Source organism: Acomys russatus, chromosome 7 (assembly GCF_903995435.1).
Source record: "Acomys russatus chromosome 7, mAcoRus1.1, whole genome shotgun sequence".
Classification (NCBI taxonomy): domain Eukaryota; kingdom Metazoa; phylum Chordata; class Mammalia; order Rodentia; family Muridae; genus Acomys; species Acomys russatus.
The window spans coordinates 58,284,343-58,304,084 of NC_067143.1; the positions used below are offsets into that span (position 1 = coordinate 58,284,343).

At 39.7% G+C, this 19,742-nt stretch overlaps 1 protein-coding gene across 1 annotated transcript; it reads left to right on the forward strand.

The window, feature by feature from the left end:
- Positions 1–384: 384 nt before the first annotated feature.
- On the forward strand, positions 385–1,320 carry LOC127192300 (olfactory receptor 1030-like). Its single transcript, XM_051149625.1, has one exon. It carries the CDS (start codon positions 385–387, stop codon positions 1,318–1,320), a length of 936 nt encoding a protein of 311 aa, XP_051005582.1.
- The last annotated feature ends 18,422 nt before the right edge of the window (positions 1,321–19,742 follow it).

Below are 19,742 nucleotides of genomic sequence, written 5' to 3' on the forward strand. Positions count from 1 at the left end.
AGAATCAATGAGTGAGTCAACTCCTGCTTCCACCTTCCACATTCAGTCTCCCCAACCTGTGTCCTAAGTACTCTAGCTATCGTACCTCATTCTCCTTTGTGAAATAATGCTTTGTGAGTCCTTGCAGTAGACCCATAAAAGCAAGAGAAATGTGGTACCCACTCTTCATCACAGAATGCAATATGCTGTCTGGCCCTAGGTGGAGTCCAGAATCACACTGAAAACATTACTACTATAAACTTGAAAATATAGTCTAGGTTTTTTTCATCTGACACCTGAATGGAGACACAAGGTGCTTTTGTTTTTTGTTTTTTGGTTTTTTTTTTTAAGTATCTGATCATTTTAAAGCAGATTTCTTCTCTTCACACCAGGTAAGAGAACAAAATGGCAAGAGGCAATCGCACCACAGTGACAGAATTTGTCCTCATGGGATTCACGGACCGCCCTGAGCTTCAGCTTCCCCTCTTTGTGGTGTTTCTGGTGATTTATCTCATTACCCTACTGGGAAACCTTGGCATGATTCTGCTCATCAAGGCGGACCCACGGCTCCATACGCCCATGTACTATTTCCTCAGTCACCTGGCATTCATTGATCTCTGTTACTCGTCTTCCATTGGGCCAAAAATGCTGCAAAATTTATTGGTGAAGAAGAAAACCATCTCCTTTTCAGGCTGTTTTGCTCAGCTGTATTTCTCCAGTGCTTTCGCCACTACTGAATGCTTCCTCTTGGCCACCATGGCCTATGACCGTTACATGGCCATCTGCAATCCCCTGATCTACACAGCCATCATGACGCAGCATGTCTGCAAGGAGCTGGTGGTAGGAGTCTACACCTATGGCTTCCTGAACTCTGTGATACAGACAGTACTGACTTTCCAGCTGTCTTTCTGCAACTCCAATGTGATCAGCCACTTCTACTGTGCTGATCCCCCTCTCCTTGCGCTCTCCTGCTCTGACACCCACAACAAAGAGAGGCAACTCCTGATCTTCTCAGCAGTGAATCTCACTGGATCCCTTATGACTGTCCTCATCTCCTACATCTGCATCCTCATCTCCGTTATAAAAATTCAGTCTTCCCAGGGCAAGTGTAAAGCATTCTCCACCTGTGCCTCCCACCTCACCGTGGTCATCATCTTCTACGGCACATTATTTTTCATGTACCTGTGGCAACCAAAGACGGGAAATTCATGGAGGCATAGCAAAGTGATCTCTGTGTTTTATAGTCTTGTAATCCCCATGCTTAATCCTCTCATCTATACTCTGAGAAACACAGAGGTAAAGGATACCCTGAAAAAAATGCTAGAGGGCAAAGCTTCCTAGTGAGCAGGGTACTAGGATGCAGCACTGTGGACAGCCGTGGACACCAAGCTGATAAAAATGGAGCGGACCAACTGCTACCCAGTTAGGAAGCAGTTAATCGAACTGAGGATGTTCCTGTCCCAAAATAGTGAACCTCCTAGTGGACATAAACAATATTTAATCTAAGCAATCATCAGGAACTAATTAGAATTTTTGCCAGCTAGAATAATTGTGTCAATAATTATGTATGTCCTCCATGCATTAAAGATGAAGTGGCTGACTTACCACTTCATAACAATTTGAGTTCTACAGTCATAAAAATCTTCAAAGCCCATATTCTAAGTAGAACTATGCATTAAGGATGATGGATATAAACGCTACACACACAAGCATCTGTTATTCAGCACTTTCCAGCTTAATACTGTCTATACCAAAGCAATACATTTATTAGTCTTAAAAAGCACTCCTTCACAGCACAGTGATATAGGTGGTGGTTAAATTTCAAGAACACCTCATACATGTCTTATCTAATCCAAACGTTATAGCACTCTTCTGTGCTTTAAATGAGCAATAGAAATAGGAGTGGAGCACTAAGGAGATGAAAAGTAGGATTTAGCTAGATATTTTGTGTGTTCAGGAAAAAGAACATTTAAATTAGAGGGGATAAGCATGGGATTTGGGGAACTTTTTAAGATTAAAAGGAGTCATTATTTAACAATCTGATCAATTTTTCTTGTCTCTGGAAAACGCATCTACAGTGGCTTTTGCTTTGCTTTTTTCATTCTTTCTTCCCTACTCTCTTCTCTAGATTTCTTTCTTTCTTTCTCTGGGAGTCAGCAGATATGAGTGGAAGGAAAAGCAGTTTCCTGAGGAAACTACAATAGAGTGTACGTGTTTCTGAGAAATAAAACCTGCACGATGGTGTAGAGAAAGTTCTACGACACTTTCTGTCTTCTTTGTTTCCACAGCTCTGAAATTCCAATTTCTTACAGATGAGCTATGTAAAATCTTGCTGTTTCTAGGGGTAGGTGATCAATTCTTTGTCTTTTCTCAAATAAGAGTATGATTGTCCTAAGTCTAAACTTTAATACTTTCAAAATAATTCTTAAGAAACATGAATCTCCATCAACTTATAGATGGTCCATGTGCTTCTTTCAAAGATGATTATGATTATGTTACTTTTAAAGGCAAAAATAACTCACCAATTAGTTATAAGTATTTCTTAATTAATCAAGAAACTAAAGGGTCCTAGTTATCACCAAATTAACTCCTCAGATAATAATATGTATATGTGATCTCTGTTTTATTGTTGATTGTGACTAAGTTATTAGGAAAACAAAATTGAGTGTTTTAAATTGTTTTTCTTTAGTTCAGATGTCTACCTGAAGAATTGAGTTACACATTATATTCCTAAGTGTAGAGGAAGTGTTGTCTGCAGTTACAAAGAAAACCACTTGCATGATAACAGAACACAGTGAAGAAAGGCAGGACACAAACCAAAAAGACAGGAGAGGCTACACAGAGGCTGACAAGGAGGGAGCAAGAAAGGCTCACCTGGCCTGAGTGAAAGGCCAGGAGCTCCTGAAAATAGTCAGGTTATCTTCATGTTCATTGACATACCTAGCCCAGCTCCTGACTTAGAACAGCTGCGTCTGGATGCTTCTGCGTTTATTCTAAAGGAAGGTCCAGTGTCAGGGATTGAGATAGAAAAGGAGGTTGTTGGGGTTCAGTCAGGAAGACTGCTTAAAATATCTTCCCAAATAAGACATTCCCAACTGTCTAAAAGGCATTATAACATAAAAGGGTAACAACACAACCTGAACATAGGACGTGATGCACTTGGGAAGCTGATGATGGGATGGTGGTCCAGAAGCTGCATCTAGGAATAGACATGACGCACAGGGGGCCTTCGCAGAAGAAAGATGCGACTGGTAGGGATGAGGATAAACAGGTACAAATACTGCGTGGAAACCGATATTTTGAATCAAAAGTTACATTTATCTCCTACTTTATTTTTCCCCCCTCAAGCTATCTTCAAATCAGTTTAACTTACAAAAAGGAAGTATTTATCTCATGATTTAATACACACCTCCAAACAAATTAATTATACTCAGATTTTCAAAGTACTATTCTATATAAACAAATTCTCTAAAAACTGACGCTAGGTCATGAAACTTCTATGGACATCACTAAGCCCTAAGTAATATCTTCTCAAAATAGAAATGTGACCAAACTAATGGCAATTGCCTGGATTTATAAGAGTGTAATATTTCCTTGAAAATGAAGATTCTATATGTAAATAAAATTTATACTCATTTTTTTCTCATTGTAAGTCTAAAATGACTCTGGAATTTTTTACAGCTATTTCCAGCATTTCTACCAGCGTCTCTCTCTGACTGGTCTAATCTGTAACCGGTGAGTTACATCTGCTCACATAAATATGATTACATTACGTATTAGTCACTGAACTTTTCAGTAAGAATAAATCTTTCTCATTTCTCAACATTTATTTCTCCATTGATTTGCCATACCTGAAAATATATCAAAATGAGTTTTTAAAGTCCAACACAGAAAAGAAACACAAAAATGCCAACAACACCTCTTTTCCACTTCCCCTCACACTAACTGATCTGTGCATAGCTAACATGCTTATATGTTCACATTTCCCTGCCTCATATTGTCATCTGGGCCCTGGATGTACAACTCAGGCAGAGCAAGAAAGGACTAACTCAGTGCAGACAGGTGGCTATGCCTGCAGTTAAGCCACGGAGCTCAGAACACAGCGGGTGCAGGCTTTCAGGAAGGCGGCAGGTTGGTGTAAAAATGTTAACATTTTATGAGTAATCAGAATTTCCAAGACAGGGAAATTAGAAAAAAGATTATGTATGCTCTGTGTGTGTGTGTGTGTGTGTGTGTGTGTGTGTGTGTGTGTGTGTGTGTGTGTGTATTGAGAGACTGACAATGTTTTGTGCCTTTGAAGCTGTTCACTGTCATATCAGTTTCCAAAAGGCTTTATTCTGTAGTCTGAAAAAATAAAATTGTTTTGTTTCTACAAGCTTCCATTCCATGTTTGAGTGTGTTGACCACTGGCCCCTAGACGCCTAACAGCCTGCAGTTTCCACTCCTCCCTGCAGGTGGTGCACTGGGTGCTGTGACTCAGCCAGGCTCAAGTGGTTTGCAGACCTTGTGCAAACCTAAGCTCAGGATGTTCCATGACCTCAAGTGTCTCAGATGCGGACAGGAGATGGGAGAGCCAGATCCATCTCCTTCTCCCCACAGAAGCCCTTTGTTCTGCTCTTACTGTCTTCTCTGTTGTCCCTAACATCCTGTTTTATTTGAAAGTTGTTATAATTAATAATACTTTATTTATCATTCTCTCTGGCAAGCCTAGCAACTAGCTTTCTGTAGAAACCTTTCAGATATGGAGTTTAAACAACTGTCAGTTATGAAGGTGCCTCAGCTAGGGAGTTGGTTAGTGGTATCTGTGCAGAAAGGTTGAGTTCACTTTTTTAAATGTGAGATTATCTTTCCTTTTTACATTTACCACAAATCAGAGATGTGCCCAGAAGTGGCCACAGGCACAAGCTAGCAACTCCATTTACTTGATTCTGGGAGTATAGTTCCCTGCTTTGTTTGAATTAATTGTCGAACACACTGTCTGCTAGATTTTTGCTTCCTGTGCATATTTCCCTGTACATTCAACGATTAAGTTTATCAGAAAGAAGACTGTGTCTATATGACCTGACCTCTAACTGATTCTTGGTAGTGATACAAATCTGTATTTGAGAAATGTGTATAAAGGTAAATTAATAGACACCTTCAGGTCAAACAAGCAAATTAAATTACTGTGGGCCTGAAAATCATGAGTGGCTGAGGAGATTAATGTGTTTCTTAGCAAAAGTGCCTTGTAAAAGGCAGGCCTGTTGACATGGTGATGAGATAAGGAGGGGACCAGACAGTAGCTTCCTGGTCAGAGCTTGAGTTAGGTCGGCTCTGAACCATGAGCTCAGCTGAGTTTTATCTGAAAAACAAGGCAAGTAATATTTCACAGAGTTAAGGTAAGACCAGTTAGTTAACCAGTTAACTAACACCGGTTAGTGCTTACCTTAACTACATTGCAAGCATTGGAATAGAACAAACTTGTATTTTACTGCCAGAATCAGGTTCTCAGATTTGAAGCTGATGTTCAGAAAAGTCTTTGTCTGGATAAAAAGAGTTGTATCTATCTCTATGACAAAGTATGGAAGTTGCGTATGTCTCAGTAGTGGACTTTCCTTATCACTGTGGGCCTAGAGAGAGAAGTGCAACCCATTGCTTCCCCACAAGAGTTCCAGTACCAACGTCTGTGCTTTAAGTCAGTGATTTCCAACATGGGCCCTGTGCCCTGGAAACAGCATTGTTTTCTTCACTCAATCAATCAGAAACAAATTTTCGTTGACCTTTCTTTGACCCTGAACCACTAAGACTTACTGGTTCCCAGAGGACAAAGTTCTGAAGTTCCAGAGGGGGCCACTAGGAGCTCCTCTGTACACCTGACAGCTGCAGAGGGCAGCATTCACCTCTCAGGTCTGTGACTGCTCTGAGTCTATGCTCCAGCCTATGAGAGAACAGTGAGAGGTGAGTCATGAGATGGACACAGGTTTCTTGAACAACAGCAACAGAGGGAGCCTCTCGCCTGCTGCTTCTTTTCCTTGATCTCTCCTGGGACCGGCAATAAACTTGGAAACATTGAGTCAATGATGTCTCTCCCTCCACCACCTCTTTTCCCTTCCAGTGTTGTCCTTCACACCTCAGCAAAGATGCTGGAGTGGGAGCATCACCCCCTCTCTGATGCTAGGGGAAGGGTGACAGGAGCCTGGTGTGGGAATCCAAGGCTGGGAAAGAGGAGAGAGAGGAGGGAAGGGAGACGAGGAGAGAGGATCTGATAGGCCCAACTAAGTCTTCTTCAGGAATGCACCGGCCACTACTTCACTCTGTGAGAAAGAGTAAACTCTTTCACATGTTGACGGGGCATACAGAAAACCGCAGTGTTCCCTTTAAAATATAGGAGATTCCTAAGGAAAATAACTAAACTGGTAAATAGTGTCCCCTCTCACCTTTCTCTTTCCTCCCTCATACACTACATCAATGTTCCACTGAAACCACAAGCTCAATTTTGTATTTATTGATTGATTCATTTCACCCCCTCCCTCCCTTTGTCCCTCCCTCCCTGTGTGTGTGTGTGTGTGTGTGTGTGTGTGTGTGTGTGTGTGTGGCCACTTGCCACACTGCGCATGGGGTCACTGAGCAATGCGGGGGGCAGTTCTCTCCCTCCACCATGTGGATTCTGAGGACCAAACTCAGATAAGTAAACTTGAAGACAGTTGCTTTTACTAACTGAATCATCTAGTCCCCCCACCTTTTAAAACATTTAAAACTTTAAAAGTTAAAATGATCAAACTTGATCATCATATACTTTGTAGTCTGCTTTTTCTTCTCTGTTTTCATAGAGGGCACCTTCCCCAGTCACTTCGCCTTATAACCCTGGCATTTCAAATAGAAGACATGATTTATTCAATTATTCACCGATGCATTAATGATTTTTGTACTAATACTTTTTCTTTCTATTCAATGGTATTGTAGTTACTTTGTGCCTAGCCCTCCCTCGCATCTCTGCTTTTAATCTCCCCCCATCAAAGATATTTTGTAGATTTTCACCTTCACTAGTGTATTACATAATAAAATCAGCATTTCAGGTCAATTAAAGATGGATTTAACAGTTAACTAAACAACAAATATTGATATAAATGTATGCATATCTTACACTTCACATCTACATAAATCCAAGAGTGATCATGTATTAATGTGATAACTGAAACTTTAAGGTAACTGAAAGAATATTGGTAAATATTTGCTGCTCTACTTTAAGGAAAGCATTAAGGTCAGAAATTGTAAAGTAAAAGTATGGCAGTTTTTGAGCAATTCAAAACGTTAAATTTCTATTATAAACCCAGACACATTCACTGGGGAAACACAATATATTCAACAGGCTTAATATTCACAAGACCTATTAATAAAAGCATAGAAACAAGATATAAACATACAAATGTACCAAATTAGAAATGTGAGTGGCCTAAAATATGCAAAACATGTTCGCTACTGTTAGTAATCAAGACTATGCATATTAATTCAATAATGAAATTAAATTTCAAGTTTTAGACTGACAAAAAATATTGAAAGTTATTACCGACCAGGGTGATGGTAGTACTGAAACAGAGGAGGTAAATTAGATACACTTTGGGAGTACACATTGGCATACAATTTCTAAAAATTAGTCTGACAATAATTACTAAAACCTTACAATTAAATATCATTTGATTCATTAGTTTCTTTTGAAAGGGTTTATTTCCTGAGACTATTCCACACATTCAAAAATATCTACGTATTTAATAATTTGTTGCAATAGTTTTTACAACAGTAAAAAAGCAGCAGTAATAAATATGTACCAAAGAAAAACTAGTTAAATGAAATATTTTTGTGATATAACAGTGTATAATAGCACAGATAAAATGATGCTATAGACATCTTATTTTCCTTAAAGTGCTCAGAATATATGTGCAAAGGATTTTTAAGTCCTTACTCAAGATGTTACCATACACAATCAAGTACAATTTATCTTCCCAGTGCTCAGTGCCACACCTGGAGGGAGGAAGAAGTACAAAGCATACAATCCTACCTAGATAAATAAAGAGTAAGTACTGTAGGAAGAGAAGGGGAAAAAAAGACAAAGGAACCATGGTGGTGTTGATATTTCCTCTCACTGGAAACCCAAAGGACCAAAAGCTTAGTAGACAGATCCTAGAGCTTTAAACACTCCACGTACCACACTGAGAATAGGCATCACGCAGTGACTTTTGATGGAGGGTGCCATTCATACACCACACTGAAAACAGCCATCACGCAGTGACTTTTGATGGAAGGTGCAGTTCCGTAGGATCTGTAAGGTGAGTGGTTTCATGCTTTACCTAAAATGTGCTTGACAGGTTCCAAGATGGCACCAAAACAGGCAGTTTGAAGCAATAAGGAGAATTCCAGAATCAAGGTGGGTTTAGACTCACCATAGGTTTCTGGGCAATACCCCGGCCCTTCCACAGCCCAGGAGTCCTCTGACTCTCTGCACAGGGACTTGACTGTCACTGTCCCACAGATGTCTTCCCTGACTTCCATCCTCAAGAAAAGAGAGACGTGGAGACCTCTTGTTTTCACTGCCCTGATTTCTGGGATCCAGGTAGTGCCTAGGAGTCCACAGATCTCTGCCTTTGTCTGAGCATACCACAGGTATATTTTACTTTTTTGTTGTGTTTTAGTCTTGCCTGGAATGGCATACAAAATACAGGAAGGAATCTGCTCAGAATACCCCCCAGGTATAAATACAAACAGCTGGACTCCTCTGGAGAATCTTAAGCTCTGCAATTCGCATGCTCTGGGCTCCCCAGACCTTTCCAGTGCTGTGCCCAGCACTTCTTAGACTCATATGCATCTCTCTTTGTCATTACAGTAGTAAACGCCATCATTACTAACTATAAAACGTGTGAACAAATTGGAATTTAGACAAAAGTGACATATCCCCAAAAAAATACATTGTGCAGTGGTGGAGAGGTCAGACTCAAACCTAAGCAGCTGGGATTGCCTCACTGTCTCTCTTTATACCAGTGTAGACATTATCAAAATGTGCAGCTTCGCTGAACTGTTCCCTGACCTTTACTATATGGTACAAACAGACTCACATTGTCACCCTACACATCTCAGCTACACTAAAAATCCTTACGTTTCCATTAAACAATTAAAAATTAAATAAGGAATGGGAAATACATTGACCTGGGCGGCACGTTACTGGAGTGGGGACTTGATACAGTGCAAGTCTCAGGTTCAAGTTGTACAATTGTGATGGGGTGGTTGGGGCTGCAAACCACTTCTAAGTGCAGCGTGGTGGGCTCCTGTGCCCACGGGGTCGGAATTGATTCCCTAATGTTTTTAATCGTGAGAAAGTATAGCTGGCCTGGACATCAGCTGCTCTCGGAGTTGTCACAGTGCAGCAAGCCTGTCACACTCAGCCTGTCCATGCACCTGGAAACCTGACTTCCTTTCACCCAAGGTGTTCTCAGCCTTTAAAATGCCAGAGGGAACTAAAGAAAGTGCCTCCGTAGATTTCTGCAGCCTTCCTAGAGTTTTTTCTTTTAAAGAGCGTACATTGAAGCTCTTTGTGATGAGTGGGAACTTGCTTCCCGTGTGTCATTCTGTGGGGAAATTCACTTCAGGGTGGACGTCTGAACCCTACAGCTCCTTCATTTTCATCTCAATATTCTTAAGCCAGGGGATCGAGTTACTGTCATGGTTTAAAAGGCACTAGAGTGGACCAATTTTTTTGACACTCTAAATCCCATCTGAATCTCTCAGTTTTGCAGTGAAAACTTAAGTTTTGAGATGTGATATATACGGGCCTAATAATTGCTCAAATTATAAAATAAGAATTTAAAAAAAAAAACATAGAGGAAAGGCCTCGCTACAAACATTTCAGTGTTTAGCAGGGACGCAGTAACCTGCACGAAAGCCCTGGCCACCATCGTGATTTAGGAATCATATTTGTCAGGATCCTTCGAAGTGTGATTTTAAGTTCTGTATTATTATGCCTCTAAAAGCTTGGCACAGCTCAAGCACATTATAGGAAAATATTCATTTAAGGAGTCAAGTTAAACTAACCTGCCAGACATATGACATATGGCATATGCTGGTGAATTTGAGTCTCATTTTTTTATTTGCTAAAGTCAAATGTAATGCCTGTGAGTTATTTTTAACATACCTTAAAAAAGAAAGAAAGAAAGAAAACGAACAGAGGCACTCAGGCAGGAAGCCACTTACTTGCACATCCTTGCTATCTTGAAAGTCGGCTACCAGGTTTATACCATGCTATAAATGAGGGGGGGGTTTGTTGAGACTGAGTTTTAAATAACTTGAGAAAATGGGTTCTTGCGACCTTCCCCCGGGGTTTACAACTAATCCTGTTATTGAGAAAATTACAAGGATATTATTAGGAAAGTTACAGAGCACGCACCCCCTACAACACAAGAGCACTGTGTGCATATGCAGTTCGGCCTCCCTTTTCTGCATGATTTGCACATTGTTTTTTACTCTAGCAGATAGTTTTTGTTTGCATATCTTTCTAAGTCCTAAATACAGTGCCCTTCTGAAAGGACAAGTGCCATGAAACAACCCCAAAACAACACATTAAAGCCAAAAGACAAGAAAATTATGATGTCCTCCACAGGCCTCCCTCACAATCCTCACTTGTGTTGATAGCTAAGTTCCTTGAGGACAGAGGTCACTTCTGTCCTTTGGATGCTCCACTTTGCATGCTGTTCTTGGTGTTGAGTTATTTCTCTGATCCTGTTCCATATCCCTGGTACACTGGCGATCCCATACTTCTAAATCTAAGCATCATTAAGACCAGGGATATGTCAGCAGAAGTAGGAAGGTCAGCAAAGGTAGCACTCAGTAGCAACTGGAATTTTGCATGAGAAAAGGAGGCTATGGGTCCGACTCAAATATGCATAACCCTCCCACACACACCACTGACATAAAGAGGCATATCCCAAGATGCGAGAACTAGCTGCCGTTTAACATTACATCACTGAGGACTCCAGCCTCACTGACTGAGTGGGTAAGAGTTTCAAGGCCACTTGAACTTAAACTTGTAATATTTCATGTTATAAATGACAAAGAGATGTCTGGCCTTAGCCATTTATCAGTCGTGAGCTTTATCAAGGAGACTTGGAGTGCTTGAATCAACAGCTCTGAGGCCAAAATTAAAACTGTCTCTGTATGGAAGACTGAAGACCAGATTTTTGGACAATGATGAACTCATAGGCTGGCTGGGTGCTTGAGGTGATATGTTTGCTCTACACAGTGTTCTCTTTTGTGCTTTCTATAGCTAGATTAGATGATAAATACATATGGTTGAATTAGATTTGTGACTTCAACAGTCTCGAAGGAGAATAAACAAAACTTATGTTCTATGAGAGGTGATTAATGTGTTCACTTGTAAATCCAACTTCCTCCTTTTTCTTCATGTTTTCCACCATTTTTCTCTAGCATTTCTTCACTTTCCTTGGATGTAATGAAAGCTCCGTGTTTATGAGTTCTTGCTCATCTTTTGTTGTGTTGTGTTTATTTGTTTGTTTGAGACAGAATTTCTCTTTGTAGTCCTGGTTGTCCTGAAACTCACTCTAGACCAGGCTGGCCTCAGACTCACAGAGCCCCACCTGCCTCTGCCTTCCAAGCTGTATGGACTAAAGGCGTGCACCACCACTACCTGGCTGTGTTCTTGTACATCTTAAAGTGACATTATTATGATGTTATTTCTTTTCTTTCTTTTTTTTTTTTATTGACAGTTTAGGAAGAAAAGCAGTTATAGGTCAAAAATTATCTTCCCTCAGAAATGTGAAAGCATTATTCTATGATGTTTCAGAGACCACTGATTCATTGTTTTTGTTTTGTTTGTTTGTTTGTTTAATTTTATTCTTTTTAGCTATGTGTGGTGTGTGTGTGTGTGTGTGTGGTGTGTGTGTGTGTGTGTGTGTGTGTGTGTGTGGTGTGTGTGTGTGTGTGTGTGTGTGTGTGTGTGTGTGTGTGTGGTGTGTGTGTGTGTGTGTGTGTGTGTGTGTGTGTGTGTGTGTGTGTGTGTGATGTAGGTCTGTGTCCATGAGTGCAGTGCCTGCAGAGACCAGAGAGGATGTTTGATCAGCTGGGGCTGTATTACAACTGCCTATGAACCACTCAGCGTGGGTGTGGTGAACTGACCTGAGGCCCTCTGCAGGAGCACTGAGGCATCTCTAGCACTGTTTATTTGCTTTTGAGACAGGACTCACTTGTAGCCCAGGAGGGCCCTTCTCTCATGGCTGTTCTGCTTCAGCCTCTCAAACGTTGCGATCACAGGTATGAAGCACTACACCAGGCAATGTGTGTTCTTTTAAGACATTTTTTTCTTTTTCATAAACTCAAGATTGTTTTTCTATTGCTTGGTGTGCAGAAGTTTTATGATTTTACTGTAAGGTTATATATTCAATCTACAAAAACATTTCTGGCTTTACTTTTAATCTTTAAAGACATTTACCTAAAATGCCCTCACCATCAATTTATTTCTAACATTTGTTTGAACTCAGTCCTTTAGTAAGTAACTTAGGATTGTATTTTGCTTTTGGTGATATTATAGAATATTTAGCTTCAAATAATACACATTACTGGCATATGTTTTGATAACTATAACATTTAGTCAACATCATATTTTTCTGACAGTATGTTTTTATTTCCGTAACTCACATTTTTCTTTTTCTTTTTCCATTATTTTGTACTACACACAACAAGTAAACAATAAATAGGGGTGGCAAGATAGCTTTGCTACCTGATGATGCCAGTCAGATGAACTAATTTCATATATAAAGGTGGAAGGAGAGAACCAACGCCACAAAACTGTCCTCTACCATAGCATGCATGCCCCCACACATATTCATCATCATATTCTCTCTCTCTCTCTCTCTCTCTCTCTCTCTCTCTCTCTCTCTCTCTCTCTCTCTCCACCAATGATAGTTATGGGCTAACCCTTTGAAACTGTAAGCAAGACCCAGATTAAATGCTTTCTTTTAAATGTTGCCTTTATTATGGTGTTTTGTCATAGCAAGAGAACAGTAACTAAGACATGCCCTGAGCCTTGAAGGTGTGTGTGTGTGTGTGTGTGTGTGTGTGTGTGAGAGAGAGAGAGAGAGAGAGAGAGAGAGAGAGAGAGAGAGAGAGAGAGAGAGAGAGAGAGAGAGACAGACAGACAGACAGACAGACAGACAGACAGACAGACAGAGACAGACAGAGAGAGAGAGAGAGAGACAGACAGACAGACAGACAGACAGACAGACGGACAGATGGACAGAGAGACTGGACCTAGCATGGGCTTTTGAAACCTCAAAGCCCACCTCTAACAGGGACACATCTACTCTAACAAGAATACACCTCCTATCTCTGAGTGCCACCAGGTCTCCCCCTCCAGGGGACATGGTCAAATGTGAGGCACCAGAGTACGTGAGAAAGTCGTATCACACTCTCCACTCAACTGTGGAGAATATTTTGACCATTGGCTAGATCTGGGAAGGGGTTTAAAGTTTACCTCCTGTATTGTTCTTGGCTGGTGCCTTAGTTTGAGCGGGACCCCTGGGCCCAAATCTTCCTATCATATTGTTCTACTTGTAGATTTCTAGGACCCTCTGGATCCTTTTATTTTGCTGTTCTCCCATGCGTCTCTCATTTAGAGTCCCAATAGGATGCCTTCCCCTCTGTCCCAGTTTCCTGGTAAGTGAAGGCTTTCGTGGGACATGCCCCTTGGGCTAGTATGCAGATATAAGTGAGTATATACCATTTGATTCTTTCTGCTTCTGGCACTCAGAGGAAGGACAGCAAGTAGCCAAGAAGAGACTTGATACCCTATGAGAATATATAGGGGGACGTAATCCCCCTCAAGAACAGTCATAGGGGAGGGGAATAATGGGAAAATGGGGGGAGGGAGGAATGGGAGGATACAAGGGATGGGATAAACATTGAGATGTAACAAGAATAAATTAATAAAAAAAAAAAGATAAAAAAAAAAACAAAAACAAATGTTAATCATTACAAACTAAAAAAAAAAAAACAAAAAAAACAAATGTTAATCATTACAAACTAAAAAAAAAAAAAAAAAGAATACACCTCCTAATCCTCTCGAAACAGTTCCACTAACTGGAAACCCAAACATTCAAACATATAAACCTACATAATCTGTTTCCATTACATTAAAGAACATATTGTGGAAGAAGTGGAAGGCAAATAAGAGTTAAAGGAAAGAGATGTATAGCGTGGACTACTGTCTCCAAGACATGACAAGACACTCAAGTCCAAAATACTCTTGAACTCTCAGCATATCTGACTATAATGCGCAAACCTCTTCAAGGTTCTGACCATCAACATATTGTCTGTCATGGAGTAAGGAGAAGACAAGTGAGGCCCCACACCTTCCCAGGGATCTATAAGCAGTTATAGTTAATAGAGTAGGTAGGGAGAGACATATTCTTTAGTGGTGTAGATACTACTAAGATGCCTACACCCCTGTAAACAGACCAGTGTTCCCAGAAGTAGCCCTAATGACACTCATTAGTTATCATAAAATAAAAAAGGGTCATTGGGTGAATATGATCAAATATATATGTGTGTGTGTGTGTGTGTGTGTGTGTGTGTGTGTGTGTGTGTGTGTGTGTGTGTTTCTCATTTCAATCTTATCTTCTCTGAACATAAAGCTGTTTAGAGAAGAGGGCTGATGAATGTGGGTTGTCATCCAGCACTTTGTTAAGTCAGAGGACTGCTTGACCAATCAGAAAGACATTGCCTGAATGAGAGCATCAGGCTGTTACTATGAATTGCTAATCTGGAGGCCATGAATTCAATGAGATTTGTGAGGGATTAAGATTGAGGATTTGTCTGTGGAGGGTGTAGGGATGCACCTGAAGTGGGTTGGGGGTTGGGGGGGGGGGGACTCTCAGTTCCCAGCCACACTGACCTACATCAAAGTTTTGTGTCTTTGTTACTCTTTCTGTAGTTTCTTCTGTACTTGTGAAAAGTAAAGGTTGTGGAAAAAATGGTGTGTGTGGTTTTCAAGTTCCAGGCACTAGAATGTAATCATGCATATTTACTGTCAAGGTGATCATATTATATTTAAATACTAGTATCTGTGGGATATCTAGCTAGCTAAGTTAATATAACATGAGGCTTAAATACTAGTGTTCAAATCCATTTTTTACTCTGGTTAACTCTGGTTAACTTACTTGGTTAATTTGTTAATGTCAGATTCTGTTCTTGGTCAAAAGAAATATACTTTGGATAATTTTTACATTTGTTTATTTGCTGGGGGGCCATGCATCCCACAAGAAGCATATTGGTCAGAGGACAGCCTGAAGAATTAGGTTCTCTCTTTCCATGAAGTTACAGGGTTTGAACTTGAGTCATGAGGCTTAACAGCAAAAATCTTTCCCACTGACCTATCTTTTTTTTTTTTTTTTGCACTGACCTGTCTTACTGGCCCCGATTTGCATACTTTTTTAATGAAAGTGTGTATGAGAATATATCTCTTCTCTTATCACATGAATCTTGGGCCCTGAAGATTTCTTAGAATATTCTTTAAATGTCTTAAAACCAGTTGACTTTTTCTTGTGATAATGTACAAGTTTACAATCTGTCTTTACATGTGTCTCTTCTAATTATTTGTGCCTGGAATGCACTGCATACTCTATATTACACAATCAAATTTTTTCAGTTTATAGATTTTCTTTCTTGTTTTTTGTTGTTGCTGGTTATTTGTTTTGTTGTTTTGTATTTGGTGCTATGGAATTAACCTAGAGCTCCAGGCACTCTACTGCTGGGCTCTGTATCAGCCCTCGAGATTTTCCTTAATATCTGAGGCTGGCCTCAGATTCACAGACGACAACTACTTCCTCAGAGATGCTCATCATCAATGGGTTAGGTGCCAGGACTCTGAGTTCCTCCCCTTTCCTCATCTCTCTCTCATTGTTTTTATTTCCATGTTACATTCTGCTTTACGGAAAAGTCTCATCCATTTGCTTAACCAGCACTCCTTATCCTTCATTTTCCTGTATACAAAATAAATATTTAATTTTTATTATTTTACTTCTCCTCATTTCAATCATATTATCCTGTCCAATCAAGCTATCCTGTCCTTACTGACATTTTTCTACTCGCCTTTTATGGTTTATTTAGCAGAGTGTTTTTTATATTTTAGACTAAATGTCACATTTTCCTGGTAAAAAAAAAATTATTTTCTGTTTAAAAAAAAGAAATGCAGTAATCATGTTATTGCATATTTAGTGGTGAGCACAGATTACAACTCAACATAGACCATATGAATCTGCTTCTGTTCTTGCAGCTCTGCTCAGTGGGTCATGCCAAACATCACTGTCCAATCCAGGCTTACTTTCAAAACCCCTGAGCACAGTCTTACTGCAACTTGATATTTCAGTGCTAGTCAACATCCATGGGAGGAATAGATTGGGTCGGGGAGGACTGGGAAGAGAGGAGGTAGGGAAAAGTATAGTAGGGATGTAAAGTAAGTTAATTAATGAACTAATTTAAGAAATAAAATTAAAAAATAAATATAAACAGGTTTTTAAAAACTCTGAGCACAAGTAAGCAAGCCAGGAGGTCATTAAAGCTATAATATAATAATTAATAATAATGATAATAATAATGATAATGATGATGATGATGATGATGATGATGATAATAATAATAATAATAATAATAATAATAATAATAATAATGGCAGCCACCATGTTTTCAAAGTGTTCTAGGTAGAAGCACATGAGAAAAGAGGACATTAACTTATTTTATACAGCACATAATAGATATATCTACATATATTTATGCATATATGGCTTACAGAATAAACACAAGTTAGAAACCTCAGCAGCTCTCAGAAGTAGGTTGAGCGACCATCTGTACAGATGAGATAACAATGCAGGACAGCTGGAGGGAGCTGCTGGAGTGGTTATGAGAGTGAACCTGTTCCAGCTGTGAGGCGAAAGGCTGAGCCGGAGTCCAAGAGCTAGAAATAGCCGGTTTAGATCCAGGTCCAGTCTGATGAGTAGGTGGATAGGCAGGCAGTCAAGTAGGCTATGTCAACAGCTGGGGGCTTAGCTAAGCTGAAAAACTCAGGCATAATGGGAAGTCCTTTTTCAGTCTTCAATGATAGGTTGGTGTGAGACCATACCATTGCACTGGTATACATTTACTATTCTTCAACTGAACTAAGTTCAAGCAGCATTTTATAATATCATTTTTATAATCTGACAACAAATACACATGCACACACCTAAGTAACTAGGAGGACGTGAGTTCAACCCCTTATTTTCCATTGGCAGCACAATAGTTTATCTTTAAACCTTTTACATCACTGTTAGATATGAAGCTCCTGTTGTTTTTATTCTGTCTGGAATGGGAGTTGATTTCTTTTGTCTGCAGCAATAGCACAGCCACTATCCAGGAGAACGCAACACTCATGGTGACTCAGTCTCATCTGCTCACCGTGCAGAGGTAGTGAATAGTACTGAAGAATGACAGCATTTGCCCAGTCACTCTCTGGGACCTATTGTGCCCTGAGCCATTTGTTAGTGTTCATGTCTTCAAGTTTTCTTGAGTCTACGTAATGGTAGAATGAGAATTATAATTTAGGACTGACACAGGTGAGGACAGAAATGTAGCAATACTTTACTGTAGTTTAAATTCATTCTGCAATGCTATTTGATCAAACAAGTTTACCTAATTATGTTACCTCAAAGAATATGTTTAAAAATGAACAGATTAAACTCCAATGCCTCTTCCTCCATGCCTACTGCTGCTTTTCAAAGTGGGATGTGACTGCACATAAAATAGAATAAATTTGCCATGAATACAAAAGTCAAGCAAGTTGTATCTAAACCTTTTCCCCCTTGCTATCCCCTACTGGAATGAAGTCAGCCATATAATAGAGATAGGAAACAAAAACACCTTTGGTCAGAAATATCATCAGGAAAAATCATGATTGTTAATGCTATTGCTATCATACATGTTTATTTAAAAACTATTAAAAAAAAAAAACCTTACACCTTCAACCAGAAAATTTAGAAAACACAACTAAACATGGGATGTTATGATGAGTTATGGTTGTGCATACCTGAAAGCTTAGCACTTAGCACCTGGAAGCTGAGCAGAAAGACTTCCATTAGTTTAAGGCTTGGTTGAGATACATACGTACATACATACATACATATGCACATACATACATACATACATACATACATACATACATGTATGTATATGTATATATATGGGGGGAGGGGGATACTGCTATTGAGGTTGAATTCTGGCATTTCCAGATAGCCTCTTAGCTTGGCATAAGATGATAGACTCCCTTTCTTAGCAGGATTCCCTCTCTGCCTGATCTAGGGAATCTTAAAGCCTCTAAGGAACATCACATTGCCATCAGGGAGATTACAAGCCCAACCTTTTCCTGATAAGAAACCCATTCAGTAAGCAGCTGGGGATTCCTGGAAACAACCACCCTATGCTAATGAGATGTCTTGTCTTGTCTTTCAACCAATGACCTTTAACTGTATCTGGAGTTCTTCCCCCCACCCATAAGATAATTAAGAACTGCTTTGCCCCTGTTATGATAGGACTGTGTTACTGTGTGTAAATCAAGTATCCTTGGCAACCCCCAACCCCAGTGAACAAAACACATTCAACCTCAAAACCCCTCCTACTGCCCAAGGGTTATAAGTCTCTGTTTCACTTGAAATAAAGGAGGCCAATGTTATCTATTTCACCACAACTGTCTGAGATTAATCATTTATTTTTTGGGGGGAGGGCTTCTCTCCTCCTGGAAGAATCAATCAAGCTTCTGGACGCCCCCTCCCTCCTTGGGCTTGGCTGCCAATCAAGGCAGACAACAACTCACCTAGGTTGGGCCTTCACTGCCACTGTTCTGGGCTTTGGAGCCCTGCCCTCCTTTGACTCAGAGCTTCACCCTTTTCAGCCCTGAGCATGTACTTCTTGTTTTATGTTTGATGGCCCAGGCTCCCTCCAGATGCAAAACAACATATATGGAGTAACAGGCTAACCAGAGACACCTCAGAAGATGCAATCTCAAAAGATAAAAATACACATAGGAAGTTAAAGTTTCAGGACATAACCAGCTGGAAATTTGGAAAAATGGTAGAACATATACATAATTGTAAAGCCTTTTTTAAAAAAATTCAATAAATAGGAAATTTACCAAAGATATCTAATCAAGGAAAACTTACCATCTAAAAGCACAATGTTAGACTTAAGAAAAATATGCAACAGGCATTGAACTTGCTCTGAAGGTATTCAGACCATATCACCTGGGAATAACAGAAGCCCTAAGAAATTTTAGTTGTGTGTTCTCCAAATGTATTGCTCAAAGCCAGCTATCATAATCTTGATCTCTAATCACAGTCACAACCATAGGGACAAAGGTCCTCGGTCTTTTTTGTGCCATTTGAATTCAGTAATTATTAAACACCCCAAGACAAATAAGTTCAAATATGCTTAAGAATGTCCATATAACTGATTATATCAAGAAAATAAAAAACACAATAAATTTAGAATTAAAATACCAAAAAGCATTTTCAACATGTAAAAATCAGGAAGGGCTATCACAGCTGTCAATCAACTCAATTCAAGTAGGGCCAGTCATTGCCTGCCATGAGAAACAGTAACCTTTTCAGTGTTTCGGGAGTTATAACAAGACATATAAGAGTATTGCTTTAAATAAACTTAAAAATTATAACACAGAGTCCTAAAACATCACATTCAAGGAA

Bases quoted from the DNA above. Each gene is read 5' to 3' on its own strand.
- LOC127192300 (XM_051149625.1), top strand. From the start codon at position 385: ATGGCAAGAGGCAATCGCACCACAGTGACAGAATTTGTCCTCATGGGA.